This window comes from Chlorocebus sabaeus, chromosome 21 (assembly GCF_047675955.1).
Source record: "Chlorocebus sabaeus isolate Y175 chromosome 21, mChlSab1.0.hap1, whole genome shotgun sequence".
NCBI lineage: Eukaryota > Metazoa > Chordata > Mammalia > Primates > Cercopithecidae > Chlorocebus > Chlorocebus sabaeus.
Window position 1 is genome coordinate 16,756,173 of NC_132924.1, and position 25,715 is coordinate 16,781,887.

Here is a 25,715-nt window from a genome sequence, read left to right on the forward strand (position 1 = left end):
GGGTGGCTGCCCCAACTCAGAGGGCTGCCCTCTTATGTGGGAAGCCTAGTGTGTCTCTCAGAATCTCCACTCCCTGCTGTGGAGGGACAGACAGAGTCCCACGCCAGGAGGCAACACAGGACGCAGCACAGAAGGGGTGGGCACTGCTTAGACGGAACCTGTTGTACAGACAGGCTGCCCCAGCCTCTAGCCCTTCACGCTTCTAAGAGCAGGGAGCCCTGGGTAGGCAGTCCATGCTTGCCACTGCCAGATCGGTACAACGGTAACAAACCCACCTTCCTTGGTTTGCGGGGAAAACAGGCCCAGGACCCAGAAGCCTTCAACTGGCTACTAGCAACAAACTACTGCCAACTTGCTGTGTTCTAATTGTCGGCAGAGGGAACCCACAGCTAAGTCACCGTCCCTGAGAGGTGTGGGGCCAACATCCAACTCTGCTGCTCAGACCACACAGCCCTCTAGCTGCACTGACCTAATGTGCTGAGCTTTTTGGGGGGTCTTGGCAAACGCTGGTCCTTCCGCCTTGAAGTCCCACACATTCACCAAAACCCATGCCTCCCTGGCTCCTCCAGCACTCTTCTCCTAAATCCCAGGGTTGTGTTCACTCCCAGCCCTGCTCCTGGGAGATCTCTGCTGCTTCCTGGCAGGACCCACCCAGCTCAGCCTGAGTTCCCAGGAGAATGAAGGCCTGTCGGTGGGCCCCCAACAGTCCCTGGGAAAAGCCCTTCTGATTAATCAAAACAGATTCCCCGATCTCTGGACTGTGCTCTCATGACCATCTCTGGTTCAAATCTCCCATCCCTGATGAAGCCCCTGCTGTACCCACTGAGGGGTCGGTGTGCACATTCCCAGGAGGGATCAGCCTCCCCAAGCCAGGTCTGGACAAGCCACTCTCTTTCCGGGGCCCACTCACCAAGCAGCAGGAACTTGCGGCTGTCCCCATAGAGCTGCCGCAGGTTGATGCAGAACTCGTGGATAGAGGCCCCATTGCGGTACTCGTGTAGCAGTGCTGCAAACTGCTGGATCTCCTGCGACGACAGCTTGGTGCGCAGCTGCAAGAGAGCAGAGCCAGGTGCAGGGCTGGGCACAGTGGGCAAGAGTCGGCAGTCGGGCCCACCCTGTGACAGCCACTAACCCCAGCCAGAGCACCAGCTGTCTCTGGCTTCACCTCTGCACAGGCTGGGGCATCAGAATGCCCACAATGTATCCCCATCCTATCAGGCTTGGCACGGGGCCCACCCAGAAGAGACCAAGGCACCCGGGCAGCTCCACTCTCCTGAGCTGGAACACAGAGTGCATGGGAGGGACAGGAGCCAGCAGGGCAGGGTGGAAGTTAGCAACCTGGTACCGGGCCAATGCCTGTGCCCTCAGGCTACACACAGGCAGATTAGGAAGACTTGAGTTTTCTATGACAGAACTATATAAGATGGGAAGGATAAAAGTGTCTGGCCATGTAGCCTTGCAGAGGCCACAGTTCCCTCCCCTCCCCCAGGACCCAAGCACAGGCCCGCAGTCCAGTCCTGATGGCCACAGCACCCCCAACTCTAGGAGACTCATGCTCTCCTAGACTATCCCTGGGAAAAGGCAGTGATGTCAGCAAAATTGACCAACAGTGCTAGGCACTGCTCCTCCTCCTCCCCTTCCCTGCATCCTCCCTAGGGCACCCCCTCCCTCAAGCAACCCAGCGCCCCTGTGGCAGAGGCCTACCGTCAGCATGTAGTCCTGCAGCAGCTCAGTGGCGCTGGCGCTCAGCTCACTCTCACTGATGGTCTTGCCGTGGGGTGACGCCCCACCCACATCCACGGACTCAGGAAAGCAGCTGCGGAAGAATGTGGTATGTGAGCGGGTGGCTTCCCTGACCCTCCATCCCACACACGTTTCAGGAAACCTAGTCCATGCCGTGTGTGTGGGTCACTGTCCCTGAACAGAGGAATGTAAGTGATGATGATGATAAGAGGAGAGCTGGCCGAGCGTGCAGGGTGGTCAGCTTGGCCTGGTCCTGGGGCTCCCCGGGGGTGTGGCTCTGAGGTGGGCTCTGAGTGAAGGGAGGGAGTACATAGGTCAAAGTGGCGGGCAGCATTGTTGGGAGGGGGAAGCGAAAGGCTCGGAGGGAGGAGCCGGGGTTGTGGGGTGGCAGGAATGGAGAGCACCAGTGGGCTGAAGTACTACAGAGGCCCAGGCAGTGGCAGATATGGGCTGGAAGGCCAGTGCCTCGGCAGACTTGGGTAGGGGAACAGCTCCATCCAACATGCCTATTACAAGCTCACTCTTGGGAAGCCATGGGAAGGTGGGCAGGGAGAGACCAGAGGGACAGCAAGGGCTCTAGAAGTTTACGAGGAGAGGGCGGCGAGTCAGGCCTCAACCATTTACTAAGCTGGGGACAGTGGGTCTGGGGATGGCTTAGCGAGGTGGGGCTGAGATGGGGGCGCCGACTGGCTGCAGCCTGGACAACACTGGGCAAAGCACTTGGTGCGTGTCCCACCGCACGGCTTGCTGGCATGTGCACTCACAAAGTGCTGGCTTCCACCTCGTAGGTCTCCTTAATGTCCACTTTTGTAGAAGAGTCATCTGTAAGGAAGATGCAGAAAACTAAGATGACTTTCAGGGACATGGTGGGGAGGCATTCTGAGTCCAGCCCACTGCTGTATTTACAGGAGACAGCGGCAGCCCTGGCCTTCAGGGACCCTGCTGTCCTTCAGCAAGCTGCCCACACTCTGGAATGTGCTGTGTGCCTCAGGGCAGGGCCCCCCAGACTTAAGCCCACATACACCCGTCCTGGGGATCCTGGCAAATGCAAATCCTGCTGCAGGCTGGGCTGAAGTTCACATTCACCCATGGCCAGAGTCAACAAAAGCTGTTTTTGAGGTATCACTCATGTGCCACGCAGGGTTACTGGGGCTTTGTCTCCTTTAACCCAGGCACATATCACCCCTGTCTTCACTTGCAGATGAGGAAGTAAGTCAAAGAGATTACACAACTTGGCCCAGGTCACGCAGCAGAAACCACAGTCAGAGCTGGGCAGTCTGACTCCCCACCTGAACCCAGCGAAGCCACAGGATTCCTGAGACCCTCAGACCAGCAAAGGGTCTAACACTGAGCAGCTACATTCAACAAATGACATTAGGTCTGCGTGACACAGACTGTAATTTGCTCTTCTAAACCTGAGGAAGGCACATTTCCACACCAGCGCAGGCAGTTGAGTGAAAGCTTTGTGAGGCAGGTGAGTGTTGCAGAGAGGGTAGGATTTTAAATGGGAGCAGAGGGAGAGGCTGGGAGATAAAAGGGACATTTCTGGCACTAGGAACAAGGTAAGTATGGTGAGCAAAATAATGACCCGCCCAAAGATGTCCACATTCTAATCCCTGGAATTGGTGAATATGTTACCAATTTCAAAGGGGAGTAAAGGATGCTAATCAGCTGACCTTGAAATAGGGAGATGACCCTGGAGAATTTGGGTGGGCTCAATGTGATTGCAAGAGTCCTGAAATGCAGAGGAAGCTGAGAGTCAAAGGAAGATGTGACTGTGGAAGATGTCACGTGGCTGGCTGTGAAGACAGAGGAAGGGCCATGAGCCAAAGCATGCAGCCGCCTCTAGGAGCTGGAAAGACAAGGAAATGGCTTCTTCTCTGGAGCCTCCAGAAGGAATCAGCCCTGTGGACACCTCAACTTTAGCCCAGTGGGACCCACATTGGACTCTTAATATACAGAATCATAAGAGAATATATTTCTGCTGTTTATGCTGCTACGTTTTGGCATAGCTGGAGTAGAGAGAACACAGCAAGCGAAACTCCAAGGCAGAAATAAGCAGAGAATGATGCACGCATGTGTGTATGGGTGTGCGTAACGTGTGCACATCTGTGTGTGGATCCCAAGGGGAGGTCTTGGGAAAGGCTGGCAGGGGGAGAAGCCTACTTCAGCAGCCCTCAGTAGTGGTGTTACATGATGTGTTTACTTTGTGAAAATTCATTCAACTGTACATGTATGACTTGTGTACTTCTCAGTAAAAAAAATTATTAAAGAAAAAAAAAAGGCTCTTTGGGAATTTTAAAGCACAAGGGCCAAACCAATCACACTGAAACTGAATGGCAGTTTGATAAATCGTCTGCTACTCATATGGTACATTCCTCTGGATATACTGTTGACTTCTAAGCCTCCACTTCCCCATCTCTAAAATGGGGATGAAGACTGCACCTAACTCACTGGGTCACTGAGGACTAAATGAGATGGAGAGCATGCCTGAGAGCTCAGCAGCTGTCCTCTCTGCAGCTGCTGGGCCAACACAGGGCGTAACATGCCCCAAAGGGCTCTGGCACCAGCAGCAAGAAAGGGAGGGAGGAGGCACTGAGGAGCAGCCCTCACACCGGCACAGGCTTCCCCAGGGTTCTCCACCATTTACTCTCTTCACTGAGATGTGTGTTACTGGGGAAAGGGTAGAGGGCTGGGACTTATCTCCATAAAAAGAAGAAATTGCACTCAACAAGCCACACTGTTTCCAACAGTTTTTTTTTTTTGTTTTTTTGGTTTTTTTTCTTTTTTTTTTTTTTGGTATTTTTAGTAGAGACGGGGTTTCTCCATGTTGGTCAGGCTGGTCTTGAACTCCCAACCTCAGGTGATCCGCCCGCCTCAGCCTCCCAAAGTGCTGGGATTACAGGCGTGAGCCACCGCGCCCAGCCTCCAGCAGCTTTTCATGCACCTGATTTATGTAAACCATTAATCCTCAATAAGTAATACATCTGAAAAACAGATGATGTTTTTGAAGATTTAACTCAAGTGAGCTTGCTGATGAAGTGTTTTCAATGGACTAACAGACTCCTGAAAATGCTGTGTGGGTCATGCAGGAGGAGGCAGCTCTGGGGTGCCTTCGATTCTTCCCCATCTGCCACTGCTCCACCACTACCAGCTGACTTCCCAGGGCAGCCTGAGCAGCTTCCCATGGGTCTGGCCATGGTCCTGGAAGGAGTTTCACATTAAGAGTAGCCATGGTCCGGGCATACCGAAAAGAAGGCTCCCCAGATCCACTCTCAGCCTCCCCAATTCCATCACAGGCCCTAATGCTAGCAGCCTTCTCCAGGCTCTTTGTTCTGAGTTAAATTAAGTGACTTTAGCCACAAGTGGTTCCAAAAAAGTGTTCGAAGACCCCAAATGTATTCCAGGAAGCCATCGTGCTGACCTGGTGCAACTCGCTCAAGGACAGGTGACATTTCTGCCTTGATGAAACCCTATGGGCTAATGTGAACAGCAAAGTCTGGGAACAAAAGGCTACCATGTCACGGCAGTAACTGCGCTATTCCAGGGGTAACTCATGGGGAGGTGGGGGCCACTGCAGTAGCCCCTCCTGTCCCTGCTCCCACCCGCTGCCCACTCTCACTCAACATACCGCTGTGCAGGGACAGGTGGTGGGTGGGGGTGGAGGCCCCATCAAATATCGCTCTGTCCAGAAAGTCGATGGTGGACTCCGTGTAAACAACCTGGAAGACCTGGCCTAGCAGACAGCAAAGCTCCTCGGCAGCAACCTGCAGTGGGGGACAGCAGCTGCTCAGTCAGTCTGGCTGGAGACTGTGCCTTCCCAAGCAGCTTCCAGGATACCTGGGGCAGCCCAGATGCTCAATCAACATGAATGAAGAGCGGATGCCAGAATGTGTCCCTCTGCCTTTCACTGACCCAAAGGGGTGTCAAAAGGGAGACCTAGCCAACTGCCCCAGGACTCCATCTAGGACTGCCACATGGCCCAGGGGTGGTTTTGCAAATGTGAGAGGACTGTGCACAACACAAGTGTTAGCTGCCAGCCCTACGTCCTCTTTCCATTAACCTGACCTGTCAACACCCTCACAACCCTATCCCAGCCCAGGAAACAGGTGAGAGGAGATACCATCAGTATCACAGCCCACCTGGAGGCATTTCTAACAGCTATAAAACAGTTTTATAACAGTGTGCTGTCTCAAGCAGAGGCTCTCAACTGGGGCAATTTTTGTACCCCTCCCAGGGGACATGTAGCAATATCTGGAGATACTTTCAGCTGTCACAAGGGGAGAAGCTGGGATGCTGCTCAACACCCCACAATGCACAGGGCAGCCTCCCACAGTGGAACATTATCGGGCTAAAAATGACAGTAGCACCAACACTGAGAAATGCTCATTACAAGATATTTAAGGTGGGTGGTCACTAGTATCCATTTTACAGATACGGAAATTAAACAGAAAGGTGTTAAGTGACTGCCAAGGCCCCACATCTATTGGGTGGCTGAGGGGGCCCCAAACCCTAGCCTACAAGGGCCCGGCCCTTGGCTCTTCCAGGTGGTGAGTAATCTATAAGCACAGTCCTGAACACCAGGCAGGTCTAGGATGCAGCTCCCAGGTAGGTGACTGCCGCTGCCCGCCCATCAGCGTGGGGGCACCTTGAAGAATGATAAGCAAAAAGCTCAGTAGCCAGGTGGTCTCAGAGAAGGTGCTGGGGCTTGGAGATAGAAGGGTCGGAAGGCACAGGGGTGGGAACCGTTAGGGAGCCTGGGCCTGGGGCAGGACCTGGGATGCAGCCATGGGTAGAGGAGCTGTGGGCAGGGCCAGGATAGGGGCAATGCCTGGGGCAGGGCTGAGCAGAGAGGTGGGGCTGGGCGGGGACTAGGGTGAGGCGGGGACAGGCAATGGCAGAGGAAGTAGCTGGGTCCAGGGCAGTACCCAGCACTGTGCTGGGTATGGCCAGGGTGGGGCCACAGGCGGAGCTGGCCATGAGCAAGGTTTGGGAGGAGCCAGGAACAGGACTCAGTTCTGAGTGAGTGGGGCGAGAAAGTCTCACCTTGCTCTCTGCAGCCAGGATGACCAGGCAGCATGCCTCCACGGGCCCAACTGCACTCTCCGACAGGGAGCCTGCACTGAGACCTCTGGAACTTTCCGCACACAAACTCTGGCTGGGGGAGATCCCTGGGTCCTGGGCTAAGAAGTCAATACCATCTCAGGTTAGTGCAGTGAAAGGGCAGGCATGGGGGCACTGGAGGCAACAGCTGAGGCCACTATGGAAACAGGCTGAGAGGACCTTTACCTGGCTCAGGCACCCACAGAACGACCCGGGTGAAGGGCCTGCACCAGACACACCTTGCTTCTCTAAAGAAGGGTGGGAACACACGACCCCTGAGCTCCAGGGCACCAGAGCTGCATGTCATCCTGTAGTTTCACATGCTTCAAGTTCATATACAACAGACCACATACACAACTCTGAGAACAGTCACCTCCAGGAGGTTTCCATGTGTTCTGAGGGAGTTCCCTTCTTACAGATGGGTAAACGGAGGCGGGGTATGTGAAAGGCCAGGCCTGAGGGCGTGTGAGCTGCACTGTCCACGTGGCAATCTAGATGGTCAGACCCCAGTGCCCTTGTTTCTAACATCCTACCCATTGCCTCCCTAGACAAATGAGGATCTCTTGAAATACATGGAGTAACTCAGTGGTTTTCCTGATAGCAAGAGGGAGGCCCATCCCCAGGAAGCAGGGCTCTTACCATCAGTTCGGACCACCCCGGGAGGACTTCAGGACTGAAAACAAAACCTAGAAGTGCCACTAGTGCCAGGGTGTCGGAGGGCAGGCCAGCTTCAGGAGGGAGAGGAAGGCTGTCCCAGGCCAGGTACAAGGTAGGCGCATGCACAGAGACACGGGCTCCATAAGGGACTGTGCCTCAAACCCCACAGTGAGACTCCTGGGGCTGCTCTGTCCCTGTGGTAGCCACTGGCCACAGGACTACTGAGTATGCAAAATGTGATGAGTCCACATTGAAACGTGTGAGTGCAAACTATACACAGGGTTTCAGAGGTAGACAAAGAAAGAATGCTATGTAGCTCAACAATTTTTATATTGATTACATACTGATGTGATAATGTTTTGGGTACAGAGGGCTAAATAAAATATATTATTGAAAATAATTGGCCAGGCGCGATGGCTCGTGGCTGTAATCCCAGCACTTTGGGAGGCCGAGGCGGGTGGATCGCCTGAGGTCAGAAGTTCAAGACCAGCCTGGCCAAAATGGTGAAACCCCATCTCTACTAAAAATACAAAAAATTAGCTGGACGTGGTGGCGGGAGCCTGTAGTCCCAGCTACTCGGGAGGCTGAGGCAGGAGAATGGCGTGAACCCGGGAGGTGGAGCTTGCACTGAGCCGAGATCGCACCACTGCACTCCAGCCTGGGTGACAGAGCAAAACTCCGTCTCAAAAAAAAAAAATTCACTTGTTTCCCTTTACTTTTTTTCTTTTTTTGGTATGAGTTTGGTAAGAAATCTCTACCTTTTAAACGTTTTTTAAATGTTGGCTCCCTGGTGTGTACCTGTGGCAGTTCTCAAAGAAGCAGGGTGGGCAGCCTAAGGATGCAGGCAGTAAGTTGTATGCCTCTCCTGTATCATCCAGGAAGTGCTACCGTGGGTGCACGGGTGACCCTACCTCATCTGGCACCAACTCAAGTCACCGCCCTCCAAGCAGTTCCTGCCACATGGACCCTATTGCAGCTAACCTGGCCCCTAACTTCCCCGTTCCTGTGCTATCCCAAATACCAGGGTACTTTTGGTCCAAAGAGACACAGAGACTTGCTTACACATAGCAGGCACTGAGTAAACGTTAGCTATTCACCTGCTGGTCTCTTATGTTGAGAACTCTGGATTCCTAATCCTAAACACAGCATGGCGGCCCAGTGTAGTGGCTCATGCCCATAGTCCCAACACTTTGGGAGGCTAAGACGGGAGGATTACTTGAGGCCAGGAGTTCAAGACCAGCCTGGGCAACATAGAGAGACCTCATCCTTAACAAAAAAAAGTTAAAATATTTTAAAAATTAAAAAATAAACACAGCATGCCTCATGTAACACAGGAGACACAAAACTGCTCCAGTGCATCTGCAAAAACAAGAAAGATGGCCCCCAGGACCCAGGGATTCACTCTCTTCCTTTAAACCAAAAGTTCTCTCAAAGACCAGAGGTCCTGTTTTTCATCTACTTTTTGGAAAGTTTCTCACTATGGCACTCATTCTCTCTCCATTTAAAAAAATCTGTTATCCATTTTCTTTAGCAATGTGTTCTAATAATTAAAGCTGAGAAACTGTCATGCAGCAGAAGAAATAAAGGGGGGGCCTATCTCCCCTCCCTACCAGCTTGAAATACCTGCAGGAAGCCAGTCAGAAACCAGTCTCCTCACTCCTTGTCCCTAAGGATGGCCCAGGCCTAAGGCCTCCCGCAGGGTCCAAAGGTAGAAAAACAGGAGGGTCACTATGGTGTTGGACAGTATGGCTAGAAGTAGCCACCAAGCCAGCCTTCTCAGCCAGACAGGGTGAGTAACGTACATGTGTGTAGGTGTGGTGTGTGCCTGTGCTGGGGAGGATGTACACAAGTCTAAGCTACTGCACACAGAGAACAAAGCAGAGCAACAGTCACCTTCATAAACCCCGCCAGTGTTCCCTGTGTAGTTTGTGACCACAGCAACTCCAAGCATCTAGACTCACAGGCTTTCTGTGGACAGATCTCAAGAGTGCACTCAAGCTGGCAGCTTCATGGCTCAAGGGGTCAATAATGAACACACTCGCCAGATTCTCAATGAACTACTGACCTTAAACAGAACAACAACTTCCCCTCTCTGCTACCTCAAACACAGTGTGTGGTCTAGGCAGACCCACTGTGACCTCTTCACACCCTGCCACTGGACCTCGGGAAATGAAAGGCTTTGGGATCAACCCAGTCACCAGTAGAGATCCAAGGAACCCAGGATACTGTCCCTATCGCAACACCAGCTTTAAAACTCAGGACTGGGAGGGGCAAAATACAGGGAGGGTGAACCATGGTCTCTCCCCTCATCCTCAGTGGCATGAATGCCTGGGCTGGAAGCCACTGGAAATTAATGGGCAGCTTGGGATAGGGTCCAGTGAGGCATCACTGTACTCACCACAGCCAAAAATAACATTCTGCCCAATTCTATCCCATTGTGAAAGCAGCAGGCAGCAAGGACACACACAGAGTAACCTCTATGACCAAGAACTCCTGGGAGGTCTGGGTCTCATCTTTGCTGTCCCTGCTTTAAGGACACTGTGCAGAGCTCAAAATGTCAGTCAAGTTGAGGTGAGGTCCCTACCCACTGCGTTCTCTCTAGGATCCATCACACCTAGGCAGAGAGGCAACTCCAGTGTACCCAGTGGGAGTCAACAGGAGCCCCGCCGGGCAGAGGAACAGGATACCAGTCCTAAATGTTGTATCCCAGTATTGTTGAGTCCCCAAAGGCTCTTAGTGTGCCAGTGACTCCCAGTGTCTGGTAACTGATCTCAAGCCCTCTTCTGGCTGATCTCAGAGACAGGAAAGCCAACTATTGGTCATGACAAACAGCAGCACCCAACACAAAGCTGCAAAAACTGTCTCCAGAACTTCATAAAATTCACACATGCACTCCTTAGGACAAGGACCCTCCTGACCCCTGACCTCCTGTACCTGTCTTCAGGACCACCAGGTGCGCGGCGTCATCCCGAACATAGGAGACGGCGGCGATGTCATGGATGGGCACCCTGAGGATGATATCCTCCCCGTCCCTCCAGGCCAGCTTGACGTTGTATGCAGACAGGCTGAGCACAGCATCGTGCTCCTGAGTCAAGTGTCCCGGAAGCTGGTGGGCTCTCTGGAAAGAACCACAGGGCGTCAGAAATGCAGACTCAGCTGTCAACCGGCATGGGGCTCTTCTCCTGAGAATATTGTGCTGGCCGATGTCACACATGTGACAAATGCTGAGTGAATAAGGTCAGTGTTATTCCCCTCAGAGCAGTGCTTATTCCAGGGACACCAATGTGTTCAAACCATTTGGGAGATTCTTCTGCAACTGCCTTCAGATTCGGACTTATGGCACATGGTTTGAAATATCTTGAAAATGTAAATTCTGGAAACAGCTCAAAATCACATGGAGCAAGTCTCGAGAATCAAGTTAATGTCCACACTAAAGAACAGTCTTTATGGCCAAGAGCCAAGTGTACCCATAATGTGATGAGACTGGCTCATTCCTCACAGCCACAAGGCCAAGTGTACAGGGACCAAGGGCTGGTGGGGGCTAAGGGCTAATGCACAGGGTTAAGAGGATAGGGTTACCTTTGCATTGTCTATGAAATGCAGGATTTCAGTCCTACTGGAGGGATTCAGGTATCCTGGTATGGACGTTAACTGACCTAAATACTGAAAGAAAGTGAAGAAAAAAAATGCCATGAGAAATGGGAGCTGAGCCAACACCACCATCACTACCGCCGAGAGCACAAACCAAGTGCTTCATACTCAAGCCACCAGGCCCATGGGTCTCCAATCTGGCTCGCGTGGAGGGCCAACTCTAGGAAGAGTGTCCTGGGTTCTTACACAAATCTCTACTGGCTGAGGACAGTGCTGCCCCATCTCCTACTATTCTACAGTGAAGGTCATCATCAAAAGTCCTGCAATGGACATCCCAAACTACTAGTACCAAAACTACTAGTTTTGGTAGAATCCGTATTCTAAAACAGGGATGGCCAGTGTTTTCTAGTCACTGCTGGGGAAACTGAAAACAATGGCACCATGCACAACTTCACTAAAAAATAAACTTACTCAATTGCAAAGGTCAACGCAGCTGAGAAATGAGCATAAATAGAAAAATGAAGTGCTAAGGTTTCAAAGTGTACCCCAAAAAGCATGTGCTGGAAACTTAGTCCCCAAATGCAACAGTGTTAAGGGTGGGGCCTTTAAGAGGTGATTAGGCCGGGTGTGGTGGCTTAGGCCTGTAATCCCAGCACTTTGGGAGGCCAAGGTGGGTGGATCACCTGAGGTCGGGAGTTCGAGACCAGCCTCACCAACATGGGGAAACCCTGTCTCTACTAAAAATACAAAATTAGCTAGACGTGGTGGATCATGCCTATAATCTTAGCTACTCTGGAGGTTGAGGCAGGAGAATTGCTTGAACCCGGGAGGTGGAGGTTGCAGTGAGCCGACATTGCACCATTACACTCCAGCCTGGGCAACAAGAGCAAAACTCTGTCTCAAAAAAAAAAAAAAAAAAAAAAAAAAAGATAAGAGCTGATTAGGCAACAAGAGCTCTGCCCTTGTGAGCAGATTAATGCTGTTTTCCTGGGAGGGGGTTTGTTATCTCAGGAGCAGGTTCCTGATAAAAGGATGAATTTGACCCCCTTCCCTCTTCTGCCCTTCCACCTTTCGCCCTGGGATAACATAAGATGCAGATGCAGCCCCTCACCAGCTGTGCCCTTCAACATTAAACCTCCTAGCCCCCAGAACTAAACGATTTTTTTTTCTTTTTTTTTTTGAGACAGGGTCTCACTCTGTAACACAGGCTGGGGTGAGGAGGCGTGATCTTGGCTCACTGCAACCTCTGCCTCCCAGGCTCAAAGCAATTGTCCCACCTTAGCCTCCTGAGTAGCTGGGACTACAGGGGTGTGCCGCCACACCTGGCTAATTTTTGTAGAGACAGGGTTTTGCCATGTAGCCCAGGCTGGTCTTGAACTCTTAGACTTAAGCAATCTGCTCACCGCAGCCTCCCAAAGTGCTGGGATTACAGGTGTGAGGCACCATGCCCAGCCTAGAAATTTCTATTCATTATAAATTTCCCAGTCTGTGGTATTTGTTATAGCAGCACAAAACAGACTAAAACATTTAGTAAACAGGTTTTTTTGGTCACACATGGCTGTGAGGCACTTAGCTTAGCAAACCTCCATGACACAGGGCCTCAGGTGCGGAAGGCAGTGGGCAGCAGCACTGTACCTGCTGTGCTCCTGCCTGCATCTTACCAACCACCATAACATTTTTAATGTTTCTGTTTTTTAAACCGGGTTGCCGATTCTTCCCAAGAACAGGCTTCTTGCACTCAACATTTTTAAGTTGCTCATTACCTCACACAGTTAAGTTCTCTATTAAAAAAGAATGAAATGGGACTTTCCAATTTCTTGTCCAGCTTGTAAAGGGCTCAGAAGTCATCACTCCCATCCTCACAACAAGAAAGCTGGCAAACTTACAATCAATGACTGTTCTTAGATCCATCAGATAATTGAGGTCACATGAAAAAACAATAACCCCAAAGATGGAGAGACAGATATGCAATGCTAAGAATCACAGCTCATTACGCAGCAGAAAACCTAGAGCCAGCACCAGCGGAGAGGAAAGGGGAACTGATAAATGGCAGAGACTGAGCATGGACCAGTATGAGACAAAAACTCCAGGGGAACAGTCACTGGAGAGGTCCTCATACCAGTCTGAGTTTTACCACTAGGAGTCCCACCAGGCTGTCAGGGTGACTGGAGAAACATCTCCTCATACTCTGGCAGGAGGAGGGAAAATACATCATTTAAAAGTATAACCAGGCCAGGTATGGTGGCTCATGCCCATAATCCCAGGACTTTGGATGGCCAAGGCGGGAGGTTTGCTTGAGGTCAGGAGTTTGAGACCAGCCTGGGAAACATGGTGAGACCCTATCTCTACAACAACAACAAAATAGTTGGGCATGGCGGCGTGCCTGTGGTGCCAGCTACTCAGGAGGCTGAGGTGGGAGGATCATTTGAGCCCAGGAGGTCGAAGCTGCAGTGAGTCATGATGGTGCCACAGCACTCCAGTTTCCCAACCAACATATAAAGGGCTCAGAGGTCATCTCAAAAAAAAAAAAAGAAGAAAGAAAAAAGAAAAGAAAAAGGAATGACCAGAGCATTCTGTTATCCTTAACAAAGGCCTTTCCTCAAGGAAAACTATTTTACCAGAGACTAACCACCTAGGGGTAAGGAAACACGCAATTCCTGCCTCCTCTATCGTTTATGTCTCTCCTAAGGGGGAGGAAAAAAACAAAACTAAGAAGCATATGTGAAGGCCACGGCCCAGGGACACAGGCTCACTAAAACACTGAGATCTAATTCCAGGACTACAGAACACTTCCTCTCCCCTGAAAGCCACATCAACAGGACCCCTGTGTAATAACAGGGATGCACACCTATAAGAACTGCAAGCCTCACACTATTTAAGAAGGAACCTTGAAGAAAACCCAAATACAATGGAACACAAAAACAAGGACACACAAGAGATTTTATCCTCCAGCATCTAAAAGGGCAGCAAACGGTAAACACAGCCCAACTCCCAGCCAGACAAACATACCTCACACTAAGGCCTATTAACCTGATGCCTAAGTTCCTCATATCAGAAACAGACTCAGACATAGTGGAGATTTTGGAACTACCAGATTGGGAATTTAAAACAACTATGATTAATATGGTAATGGCTCTAATGGAAAAAGTAGACATCATGTAAGAACAGACAGGCAGCATAAGCAGAGATGGAAACGCTAAGCAACAATCAGTAGGAAATGCCAGAAAGCAAAATCCTGTAAGCAATGGGGACTGCCTTCGACAAGCTCAAGAGGCTGGACACAGCCAAGGAGAGACTCTCTGAGCTTAAGAATACGTCAACAGAAACCTCCAAACGTGAAAATCAAAGGGAAAAAAGAATGAAAGAAAGAAAACAGAATATGCAAGAACTGTGGGACAGTTACAAAAGGTGTAACATATGTGCAATGAGGATATCAAGAGAAAGAAAAGAACACAATAACTATTTGGAGTAATGAGAGCTGAGAAGTTCCCCAAACTAATATTAGACACCCACCCACAGATCCAATGAGGTCAGAGAACATGAAACAGTAAAAAGCAGGGAATCTACACTGAGGCAAATCACATCAAATTGCAGAAATGAAAGACAAAAAGAAAATCAGAAAGGAAGACTATCTCTTCCGCAGAAATCTGGGGATTTTTTCCACAGGAAAAAAACACCCTACCTATAAAATGGCAAGAAAAAGAATCACACTGGACTTCTCTTCAGGAACCATCCAAGCAAGAAGAGAGAGGGAACTATTTGATTCTGTATCCAGTGAAATTACCCTTCAGAAGTGAAAGAGAAATGATTTTTCTCAGAAAAACAATAACTCAGGGATTTAACACTTCAAGAAAAGTTAAAAGAACTTCTTCAGAGAGAATGAAAATGATATAGTCAGAAACTCTGATCTATGTAAAGGGGAAAGGCATCAGAGAAGAAATAAAGGTAGGTAAAATTAGTATTTTTTTTTATTTTAATTGCTCTAACACATTAACAGTTTGTTCAAAATAAAATTTGTGTACTGGGTGACTGTAGCCTAAGGATAAATGAAATAAATGACAGCAATGTTATAAGCAGCGGGACGAGTGAATTGGGAATACTTGGTTACAAGGTATTTGTACTACCTGTGAAGCAGCACAGCATTATTTGAAAGTGGATTTTGATTAGTTGTGAATGTATATTGTAAACCTTAAGGCAACCACTAAAATAAATACATATACACACATACATTTTTGAGACAGGGTCTTGCTCTGTCACCCAGGCTGGAGTGCAGTGGCACGATCACAGCTCACTGCAGCCTCAACCTCCCGGGCTGAAGCGATCCTCCCACTAGTAGGTGAGACAACAGGCACATGCCACCAGGCCCAGCTAATTTTTGTATTTTTTGTAGAGGCAGACAGGGTTTTGCCATGTTGCCCAGTCTGGTCTTGAACTCCTGAGCTCAACTGATCCGCCCACCTCGGCCTTCAAAAGTGCTGGGAATACAGGCATGAGCCACCGCACCTAGCCTGTATTTTTTGTTTTTTCTTTTCTTTTTTTTTTTTTTTTTAAGAGACAGGGTTTCACCACATTGCCTAGGCTAGTCTCAAACTCCTAGGCTCACGTGATCCTCCTGCCTCGGCCTCCCGAAGTGCTGGGATTACAGGCATGAGCCACCACGCCTGGCAAAAAGTTTTAAATAAAATATTAGCAAATTGAATCCAATAATGTATTAATAATTATATCTCACGATCAAGTGGGATTTATCCCAGGTGTGCAAGGCTGATTCATTGTTCAAATATCAATCATTGTGGCGGGGGCGGTGCTCATGCCTACAATCCCAGGATTTTGGGAGGCCAAGACAGGAGGATCACCTGAGGTCAGGAGTTCAAGACTAGCGTGGCCAACATGGTGAAACCCAGTCTCTACTAAAAATAAGAAAATTAGGCTGACCATGGTAGCTCACACTATTAAAAATTGGGCAAATGACTTGACATTTCTCTAAAGATACACAGATGGCCAATAAGCCAAGCCTAAGAAAAGATTTTCAACATCAATAGTTACTAGGGAAATGCAAATCAAAACCATAATGAAATACCACTTCACACCCACTAGGATGGCTACTTTTTTTTTAATAGTGACGGGGTGGGGTCTCACTATGTTGCCTAGGCTGGTCTTGAACTCCTGAGCTCAACTGATCCTCCTGCCTCGGCCTCCCAAAGTGCTAGGATTACAGGCATGAGCCACCACACCTGGCCTAGACAGCTATTTAAAAAAGGGAAAATGACAATTGTTGGCAAAGATATGGAGATATTGAAACCCTGTGCATTACTGGTGGGAATGTAAAATGATACTCCTGTGAAAAGCAATATGGTGGTTCCTCAAAAAAATTAAACATGGAATAAGCATATGATTCAGTAATTCCACTTCTGGGTATATACACAAAATAAAAGCAGTGGCTTGAAACGACATTTGTACACCCATGTTCATAGCAGCAGCATGATTCACAATCAACTAAAGCAAGAAACAACTCAAATGTTCATTGACAGATAAGTGAATAAACACAATGTGGTCTATACATACAACAAAATATTGTTCAGCCTTAAAAGCAACGGAAATGCTGACACATGCTACAACATGTGGTAAGTGAAATAAGCCAGTAACAAAAGGACAAACATTGTATGATTCCACTCATATAAGATACCTAGAGTAGTCAAATCATAGAGACAAAAAGTAAAGCAGTGGTTGCCAGGAGCTGTGGGAGGGGGGTGGAGAGGCATTGTCTAATGGGAACATGGTTTCAGTAAGAGCTGATGGGAAGCTCTGGAGATGGACAGTGCTGATGGTTGCACAACAGTGTGAATTGATTTTATGCCATTGAACTCTACACTTGAAAATGAATAAGATAGTAAATCTTTTTTTTTTTTTTTTTGAGATGGAGTCTCGCTTTGTCGCCCAAGCTGGAGTACAGTGGTGCGATCTCAGTTCAATGCAACTTCCGCCTCCCGGGTTCAAGCAGTTATCTGCCTCAGCCTCCCAAATAGCTGGGGTTACAGGCACCCGTCACCACATCCGGCTAATTTTTTTGTATTTTTAGTAGAGACGGGGTTTCACCATCTTGGCCAGGTTGGTCTTGAACTCCTGACCTCGTGATCCACCCGCCTTAGCCGCCCAAAGTGCTGGGATTATAGGCGTGAGCCACCCGGCCTGGCTGATAATAAATCTTATGTATATTTTACCACAATAAAAAATTTCATCTTATTAGTTTTATTCAATAATTTCATTTGCTATCCCTCCTAGTTTTGCATCATCCACAAATATTATTCTCTGTTCTCAAAAGGGTAATAAAAAATATTGACTATGATGGGGTCATATGTCAAGTGCTTTGCTGAAACAAAAGTACCCAGAATTAAGTTTACAGAATTGTACAGGAATTCTCCCTGGCCTCCCTGTGGCTGGGGTGACACGACATCACCATCACTATCTTGCTTTTCTGTGGTGTTATCCAAAATCTGGCCATGATGCTTCAAAAACTCAGGCTCACAATCTCTAAAGAGGATTCACGATTCTACTTTTTTCCTATAGGGATAAATCTTTACTCATTTGAGATTTCTTTCACTGTGAAATATTTATATTAGTAAAACAACTTTTATCAGTAAAGAAAAAGTACAGCTCTAATCCTTGTTCTAATATCTGAATAAGACACAGTATGTATGCCTCCTGGACAGTTCTCACAATGGGCTCTCCATCTGCCCTGGGAAACCCTGTCTCCTGGGTGTCCCCTGGCCGACACCCAGTGCCCCTATGGTAATGCCATGCTCAGCCTACACCCACTGTCCCAGCAAGCCAAGAGCACAGCTACGAGAGAGAGGACCATGGTGAAGCAGTGAGAGAGCAAGGGGACATCTGACCAGCCAGCCATCAGCTCCATTAGTTCTGAGATTAGTGAAAGAAGACGGTATGGCCAGGCAGCCTCTCACACACCCTTGCCTGACTGCCAACCACACAGCTCCATGCTGGCAGGCTCACCCCCTCCTCAAGCACCTTGTCTAGAGGTTGGGGTAGGGGAATTGGCTCTAAACAGAAAGTTCTTCTAAAAATAACTTCTGACAAGATACAATGGAAGTGTTTTGTTTGTTTTTGTTTTTTTTAATATTGATACCAAATCAGTCTCCCAATAACTTCTCTTTATTGGCCTTGATTGATAAGGTTCCCATGGCAGGGTCTGGGCCCTGACAGGGAAGGAACAGGATTCTGAGATTTGGGATGGGGATAGCTGGGTAAATGCCTTTGAGAAACTTAGTCCTCGAATTCTTCTTAAAACTATGCCTACGGAAGTGACCTATCCCCTTTTGTTGTACGACAGAAGCCCCCGACACACTCCTTGCTTGCATATAACACATAGGCCTCAAATGAAATGGGAATCTCATGAGATAATGCTTGCTCTCCCCAGAATCTGCCCTGTCCACTTTTCATGGCTGGGACTCGCTACAGGATGTGCCTAACGAGTTCTGACAGAGCTGGGGAATGCACCTGGGAGAGGACCTCAAGGTGTTGGATCCAGGGGGACAGAATATTAAGCTGAATGGGAGATCTTCTCTACTAGGGCACATACTATAACACAGCATTTAACATCCTGAGGGGGGCGTCCAGAGGCCGTTCTCAGATACTGCTGGCAGGCTCTTCAAGTTCAGCATAAGTGATGGCTCATATTAAAGCACAGATCGTGGGACTGCTGTGGCAAAGTGGATCCAGGTATCGAAAGGCTCGGGGAAGTTGACATACTACAATTGACCTACAAAATGACAGGAAAGCCCACCAGCGGCCCACGTCCCTCAGGAGAACATGATGGCATTCCATCAACCATGGCACTAATGAGTGTGCAGAAGGGCCACGGGCATCACTGAGAAGCTCTGTGCTGGCCAGCCTCTGAAGGGGAAGCTAACCATCAGGTGTGCTTGTACAGAACTGGGCTCCCCAGGAGCAAGGGGATAACAAGACCCTCCCTAGCAGAAGCCAGGGAGCAGCACTGACTCGCATAGAGCAGGTGTAGGTGTCAGCCAGTAACAGGCAGCAAGGTCAAAATAGCAGCCAGGGGAGCCTGGGCTCCATGCAGGGATCTATGGAGACGGCTCACAGAATGCTGGAGTTTCCATGGGCAGGACAGATACGAAGCCAACAAGGGTGCTGCTTAATATATATACATAAGAAAAAATCAAAACGGAATAAGCAGAAGGCTAAGGTGAGCTTCTGCAATGCAAAGCAATCCCTGACTCCGTTTCTAGATCTGGAGCAGCTCTCAAACTCAGACACACTGACTGAAGGAAAGACCAAGCGTGCGTGGGAGTCAATCTGCAACACCAAGGCAAATACACGCCACAGTGATTTCCCCAGCTCTCCCCAAAGGGACTTCATTCACCTAGGTAAAAGTACCATGGGAACTGAAAGTCTTCAGAGGTTTTTGAAATAGAGGGTCTGAGACGATGCTGATACTTAGGGACCCAAACTGTCAACAAGGTCCTCCACAGAGTAGGAACACATGGGAGTCAGATAATACATGAAGCCCAGCCAGGTACACCTCAAAGTGCATCCACTGGATAAAGACTCAACTGGTGGCCATCTGCCCACTTCCCTGAATATAAGAGACGTAATATAAGAGGAACGGACATACTTAGCACTTTGTAGAATCCTCCTATTGGTCCTCTGATCTAAAGAATAAGAGCTATTGAAGTAGAAAAGGCCATTTGGAAGCCCCTGAAATTTGTCCTGACCCCTGACCCCTGGCCATAGTAAATCAAAAACAGTATCATTTCCCAGTGGGAAAAGCAAATTAATGCTGCTCTTGAAAACGTAAATGATGCAGGGTACGGGTCCCCATCTCATGCCCAGTCTGGCTCCTATAGAAATTATGGTGGGCAAACTGTGGTAGATGACTGTAGACTGCCACAAACTGAGCTAAATGGAATCTTTACTCAAGTGAATAAATCATCTTGGGTACATGGTTTGTAGCTATTGATGCGGTAAACACTTCCTCCTCAAAACTATCAGGAACTGCTGATGTTCATGTAGGATGGACAACAGTACACATTCACGTTCTTACTACAAGACTGTGCTAAGAGTGCCAGCTGCAGGAACAGGTGGCCCAAACCCAAACACTTCCCAGCGGAGCTGTTCTGAAGCCTCTCCCGTAAATTGCACCCACAGCCTCAGAAAGGGTTCCCAATACACAGCTGACAGAAAGAATATCCCAAGCGTGGTTCACATACTTAGGTACAAGCAAATACACTACAACCCTTCACCGTGGCAGACCTGCCAGCAGGATACCAATTCTGCAGCCCTGATAAGGCATCATCCCCTCAAAGAGACCAACCAGTTGTCCTGTCTGCCGGCCAGCTGAATACTTCAGAAATCCTTTGACCCTGCAATAAGAAACAATTGTTCTGGCAAAAATTAGCACATGCTCCACATAAGGGTTTGCCTCTCCTGCCTGCAGCAGCTGCCAAACTACTCTCCAAGGGCTTGTGGGGCGTGTGGTTGCCGATGTGGGACAGCATGTACCATCACCTTGGATCAAGGGACTCAGTTAGTGCTAAAGGAGGTACAGCAGCAGGCACATGACCATGGAATTCAATGTCCCATAAAACACCCTCACACATGTAATCCCAGCACTGTGGGAGGCCGAGGCATGTGGATCATGAGGTCAGGAGATCGAGACCATCCTGGCTAACAAGGTGAAACCCCGTCTCTACTAAAAATACAAAAAATTAGCCAGGCGTGGCCGGGCGCAGTGGCTCACGCCTGTAATCTCAGCACTTTCGGAGGCCAAGGCAGGTGGATCATGAGGTCAGGAGATCGAGACCATCCTGGCTAACACAGTGAAACCTCGTGTCTACTAAAAATACAAAAAATTAGCCAGGCGTGGCCAGGCGCAGTGGCTCACGCCTGTAATCCCAGCGCTTTGGGGGGCCGAGATGGGCGGATCACGAGGTCAGGAGACAAGACCATCCTGGCTAACACAGTGAAACCCCACCTCTACTAAAAATAAAAAAAATTCGCCAGGCATGGTGGCATGCGCCTGTGGTCCCAGCTACTCAGGAGGCTGAGGCAGGAGAATAGCGTGAACCCGGGAGGCGGAGCTTGCAGTGAGCTGAGATCGCGCCCCTGCACTCCAGCCTGGACGACAGAGCAAGACTCCATCTCAAAAACAAAAACAAAAACAAAAAAACCCTAAGCACCTGCAGCTGTCATCCTGATAAAGCTGTGGCCAGCTGGGAGATTGCGAGATGACACCCTGAAAGGATGCCCCCTCTCCCTTAGGATGCAGTTACATCTAAACCAATAGTTGCTACATGGTGTCATGTCCCCAGTGGGTTGAATGAGGCCTTGGGTCCCACTGAAGTAGTCAGGGCTGTAGTTCATCTGGAGAAGTTTCCAGAAATTATGACCAAATGCCTCTGGAGAAGCTGAGTCTGGATGGAGTGAACTTAACTTGAGAAATACATGGATGAGGGAGTGCGGGGTGGAGTGTAGTACAGGCAGTGGTGTCCCACCCAGGACCCCCCGCTGCTCTGAGTGTGGATGGGTAACACCCTGAGCTACTTCTGTCTTCACCAAGCTGTGGCATTCTAGGCTTTAGAGCATGAATCAGGTTGAAATTAACCCGAGTCTATGATTTTCAGGCATCTTTCCCCTCTGCCCTACCCTATCCCCTTCACTCTTTCTCTTGAGCATGCCCTTAACAGATCAGTGGAACATGATCCCCAGTTTCAGGCTCTGCTGCACGAGAAGCAATTGAAGACAATGATGAACAAAGACAAATGACAAACTAGGGGAAAACATTTAAAACTAACTTTACAGCAGAGGACTAACTTACCTGACATACTGAGAGCTACTGCAAAGATATAAGAAAAGCAGCAACAACCCACTAGAAAAAATGGGCAATGGATCTAGAAATGTAGTCTGAAAGAGACCTGACTTTTGACCATTTGAAAGACACTCAACCTCACTTATAAGTACAAACTATAATAAGAAAACATTTTAAGAATATCAGACTGGCAAAGATCAAAAAGTTTGAACACTGTGTTCCTCAGAGGGTGGAGAAACAGGTACAGTTGTTCCTCAGTATCTGCTGGGGATTGGTTCCAGGAGCCTCCTGGGATACCAAAATCTGCAGATGTTCAAGTTCCTCAAGCAATATGGCAGTATTATTTGCACATAACCTACACTCCTCCTGTGTAACAGTCATGCATCACTCGACAACAGGGATACATTCTGAGAAATCTGTCATTCGGCAATTTCATCATTGAGTGAACATCACAGAGTGTAATTACACAAACCCAGATGGTACATATAGCCTCCTACACACCTAGGCTATAAGGTATTGCTCCTATTGTTCCCAGGCTACAACCTCTACAGCATGTTATTGTATGAATACTGCAGGTAACTGTAACACAATGGTGAGTATTTGTGACTCTAAATACATTCAAACACAGAAAAGGTAATGCGTTCTGCTACAATGTTAAGACAGCTATGTCACTAGGCAATGGAAATTTTTTTAGCTCCCTTATAATCTCATGGGACCATTGCCATACACGTGGTCTGTCATTAACCAATATGTTGTTATATGGCCAAGACTGTACTTCAAATTATCTCTAGATTACTTACACCTAATACAATGTAAATGTTATGTAAATAGTTGCTACACTGTATTTTTAAAATTTGTATTTTTTAAATTGTTGTAGTGGGTTTTTTTTATTGTTTTTTTGAATATTTTCAACCCACAGTTGCTTGACTCCTTGGGTGACGAACCTGCAGAGGTAGGGGGCCGCCTGCACACTCACAGAGTCCTCAAGTATGCACTGACTTCAATCCTTTATGAAGAACAATTTGGAAATGTCTGTCAAATTAAAAAGTAACCTAGCCTTAGATCTAGAAACTCTACTTTTGTAATTTATCCTAAAGGTAGAGTAAAACATGTATAACAGTTGAAAATAAATTAAATATGTATTAATAAGTCACTGGTTAAATAGAATTTGACACAGCTATCTAAGGGAATATCATGCAACTATTAAAATGGACAAGGCAGTTTTATGTGTGCTAATGTGAACACTGTGATAAATCAAGATATACTGTTCAGTGTAAAAAGCAAGGTGCAAACAGTGTACACCATGTAATCATTTGGGAAACAAATGCATGTGTATGCTCATATATGGAGAGACTGTAAAGACAAGAGAATCTGGTTCAGCAATTCCTCCCATGGAGGACGCACAGGATTTCTTTGCACCAAGAATCTCTTTGTTATCATTTGAATTTTGAACCATGTACACAAATTACATATTCAATTAGATAAAAATAAATAATACACTGGGCATGGTGGCTCACACTTGTAATCTATTACTTTGAGAAACCAAGGCAGGAGGATCGCTTGAGCACAGGAGTTCAAGACCAGCCTGGGCAACATGGCAAGACCCCATCACTACAAAAAAAAAAATACAAAAATTAGCCAGGTGTGATGGAGCAACATGTGGTCCCAGCTACTCAGGAAGCTGAGGTGAGAGGATCACCTAAGCCTAGAGAAGTTGAGGCTGCAGTGAGTCATGACTGTGCCACTGCATTCCAGCCTGGGTGACAGAGTGAGACCCTGTCTCAAAAAATAATAACAACAACAAATCTGATAAGAGCTTCTTGGGTTTGGTATCACAAATGTGATTAATTACCCTGTCCCATTATTAAAACCATACAGCAAGCCTGCTATGAGTCCATTCATAGTCACTAGGTGAACCCACATGAGCCTTGCACTGCACGAAACCCTACTGGGGCAAATGTCAGCTTGTGATAGAAACTACAGAAAGAATGTGTTTTGTTTTTTTTTTTGAGACAGAGTCTTGCTCAGTTGCCCAGGCTGGAGTGCGGTGGCACGATCTCGGCTCACTGCAAGCTCTGCCTCCCGGGTTCACGCCATTCTCCTGCCTCAGCCTCCCGAGTAGCTGGGACTACAGGTGCCCGCCACCACGCCCAGCTAAGTTTTTGCATTTTTTTTAGTAGAGACGGGGTTTTGCAGTGTTAGCCAGGATGGTCTCGATCTCCTGACCTCGTCATCCACCCCTCTCGGCCTCCCAAAGTGCTGGGATTACAGGCGTGAGCCACCACGCCCGGCCTCTTTTTTTTTTTTTTTTTTTTTTTAGACAGAGTCTTGCTCTGTCACCAGGCTAGAGTACAGTGACACAATCTCAGCTCACTGCAACCTTCACCTCCTGAGTTCAAGCGATTCTCCTGCCTCAGCCTCCCGAGTACCTGGGACTACAGGTGCACACCACCACATCCAGCTAATCTTTGTATTTTTAGTAGAGACGGGGTTTCACCATGTTGGCCAGGATAGTCTTGATCTCTTGACCTGGTGATCTGCCCGCCTCGGCCTCCCAAAGTAATGTTCCTACTTTATGAAGGTTTTGTGAAGATTAAATGAGAAAAATATATTTAAAATGTTAAACAGTATTGCTGCACACAGTAAGCATTCCAAAACAGAAGCCACTATTAAATTCCTTTCAACTTGTTCATTAATGTTCATTCTAAATACAAAATACTTCCCATAAACACTACACTGGAGTATGTGGGATTAAATGTCTCCTATCACTGGTGGATTTTATTGTGGTCATTGTTTTTATTTTATGAAATGTATACAGTTTAAAAAGGCAAATAAAGTTCAAAAAAATTGTAAAACAAAAAAACAACAATCTCCTTTACTAACAGGGACAACCCCATCCACAAACCACTTCCAAGAGGCAGCCACACAGGAGTCTTCTGATTCTTCTAGCATCTAGAGCCATTTTTCTAAATAATGGGCTTATGTTGCGATTGCTTATCAATTTAAGACATTATTTATTGACTTCCAATTATATCACCATTCCCACTTTCCCTCTCTTTTCTTACAAGTTAGATAATTTTTCTTAATCAATACTTCTTACATCATTTCATTATCCACATTCTCTCACTGACATGCCAAGTAGTAGTCAAATTACAATTTCTTTATAATTAAACTTTTATTTTAAGGTAACTGTAAATTCACCTCTTATTATAAGAAACGATACAGGGAGATCCATCGCTCCCTTTACCCTACTGCCCCCAGCAGTGACATCTTGCAGAACTATATAGCACATCACACCAGGACACTAACGTAAACACAGCCAGAGCACCCATCACTGTAAGGACCCCTCCTGTTGCCCTTTATAGGCTCACCCACTTCTCTCCAACCCTAGCAAACCCTCACCTGTTCTCCACCTCAGCAACTGTGTCATTTCAAGGATGTTACAGAAAGGAACATACGGTGTGAAACCTTTCAGAATGGCTTTTTTCACTTAGCATAATTCTCTGGAGGTCCATCCAGGTTGCTGTGTAGTTTGTTCCTTTGTGGTTGCTTTAAGACAGGGTCTCACTGTCATCCAGACTGGAGCACAGTGGCATGATCATGGCTCACTGCAGCCTCCACTTCCTGGGCTCAAGCAATCCTCCACCCTCAGTCTCCCCAGTAGGTGGGACTACAGGCAGATGCCACCATGCCCAGCCCTTCGTATTACTGAATAGTCTTTCATGGCATGGATGGACCTCATTTTGTTTAACCATTTATCCACCAAAGGACATGGAGT

At 47.9% G+C, this 25,715-nt stretch overlaps 1 protein-coding gene across 7 annotated transcripts in view; it reads right to left on the bottom strand.

Moving 5' to 3' along the window:
* Positions 1-25,715, bottom strand: part of CCM2 (CCM2 scaffold protein) — a 73,570-nt gene that overhangs the window by 1,135 nt on the left and 46,720 nt on the right. For 4 of the 7 annotated variants that reach the window (XM_007981408.3, XM_007981405.3, XM_007981402.3 and 1 more), the window contains 7 exons: positions 11,083-11,166; positions 10,438-10,621; positions 6,790-6,926; positions 5,375-5,510; positions 2,508-2,565; positions 1,705-1,816; positions 911-1,049 (listed from right to left, as the gene is read on the bottom strand). In XM_007981408.3, coding sequence (XP_007979599.1) covers positions 911-1,049; positions 1,705-1,816; positions 2,508-2,565; positions 5,375-5,510; positions 6,790-6,926; positions 10,438-10,621; positions 11,083-11,166 — 850 coding nt within the window. Of the gene's footprint in view, positions 1-910; positions 1,050-1,704; positions 1,817-2,507; positions 2,566-3,419; positions 3,543-5,374; positions 5,511-6,789; positions 6,927-10,437; positions 10,622-11,082; positions 11,167-25,715 lie in introns of all 7 variants that reach the window. The other 3 variants (XM_007981409.3, XM_037988255.2, XM_037988251.2) reach the window with 2 other exon arrangements.